This window comes from Aureococcus anophagefferens (genome assembly GCF_000186865.1).
Source record: "Aureococcus anophagefferens unplaced genomic scaffold AURANscaffold_2154, whole genome shotgun sequence".
Lineage (NCBI taxonomy): Eukaryota > Pelagophyceae > Pelagomonadales > Pelagomonadaceae > Aureococcus > Aureococcus anophagefferens.
In genome coordinates this window covers 1-1,055 of record NW_008706679.1, presented here as the reverse complement: position 1 = coordinate 1,055, position 1,055 = coordinate 1, and the positions used below count along the sequence as shown (strand labels likewise).

The window sequence follows — 1,055 nt, the reverse complement described above, 5'->3', positions numbered from 1 at the left end:
CAGACAGCAGCCAGCCGCCGGGGGCCGAGCCAGCCAGCCAGCCAGGGACGTCCAGTCCACGAAACGACCCCTCGCTACAACCTCTACAACGCGCGCCTACGGCGCGCCGCGCCGTCCTGGGGCGGCTGCGGCGACCGGCTGGCCGCCGGCCACGCGCGTCGGCGCTCGCGCTTCCGTCACCCCCGGCGGGCCACTCCGGGCGCCTAACTAGATTTTGACATGATTCCCGCGCGAGATTTGCACATGCAACGTCTACATTGAAGAAATGGGTGGCTGCCAGCGACCGAGCCAGCCAGCCAGCCAACATTTACCTTGCGGTCTGCCAAACCGGCTCCCGGTTGAGGATTGTTAAATAGACTGGCCCTAGCCATTTTGTTCAATTACATTCTCTCTCGCCCGACGTACGCGTCATCGGACCGCCGGCAGCACCATGATGCGCTGCCTCGCCGCGCTGCTCGTCGCCCCCGTCGCGCGCGCCAACGTGTGCCAGCGCTACGACGGCGATAAAGCGGCCTGCGAGAGCGCGGGCTGCCTCTCCGACGGCCTGTGCCGCTGGGAGTCGTGGTCCAACCTCTGCGAGGGCTACGAGGCCGGGGGCATCAAATGCGTCGACGGCGTCGCCGTCATCATCCACGCGCCCACGATCGCCCCGTCGGCGCTGCCGTCGCCCGCGCCCACGCACCTGCCGCCGACGCTGACTTTAGCCCCGACGACGGGCTGCGAGGACGGCGAGGCGCCCTACCGGCTCGCGCTCTACGACTACGGCGAGGACGGCTGGGAGGGCGCGACCTACAGCGTGACCTCCGGCGACACGGTCGTCGCGACGGGGACCCTCGAGCGCGGCGGCGAGGGCGTCGACGGCTTCTGCCTGCTCGACGGGACCTACGAGCTGGCCTTCGGCGGCGGCGCCGACGACGCGGAGACGAGCGTCCAGTTCCTGCCCGCGGACGAGCAATTGGTGACGGCCACGGTGGGCCCCGCGTCCTTCTCCTTCGTCGCGGCCGCGGGCGCCGTCGTGGACGCGGACGCGTCGTCGGCCGGCGGCGGCGGCGGCG

The 1,055-nt window shown here is 70.7% G+C and overlaps 1 protein-coding gene across 1 annotated transcript; it reads left to right on the top strand.

Annotated features, from left to right (window-relative positions):
* Positions 1-430: 430 nt before the first annotated feature.
* Positions 431-1,032, top strand: AURANDRAFT_69532 (expressed protein; the record flags this gene model as incomplete). The annotated part of the gene is made up of 1 exon (XM_009045303.1): positions 431-1,032. A coding segment is annotated over one exon (602 nt), but the record flags the coding sequence as incomplete, so codon positions are not given.
* Positions 1,033-1,055: the final 23 nt, after the last annotated feature.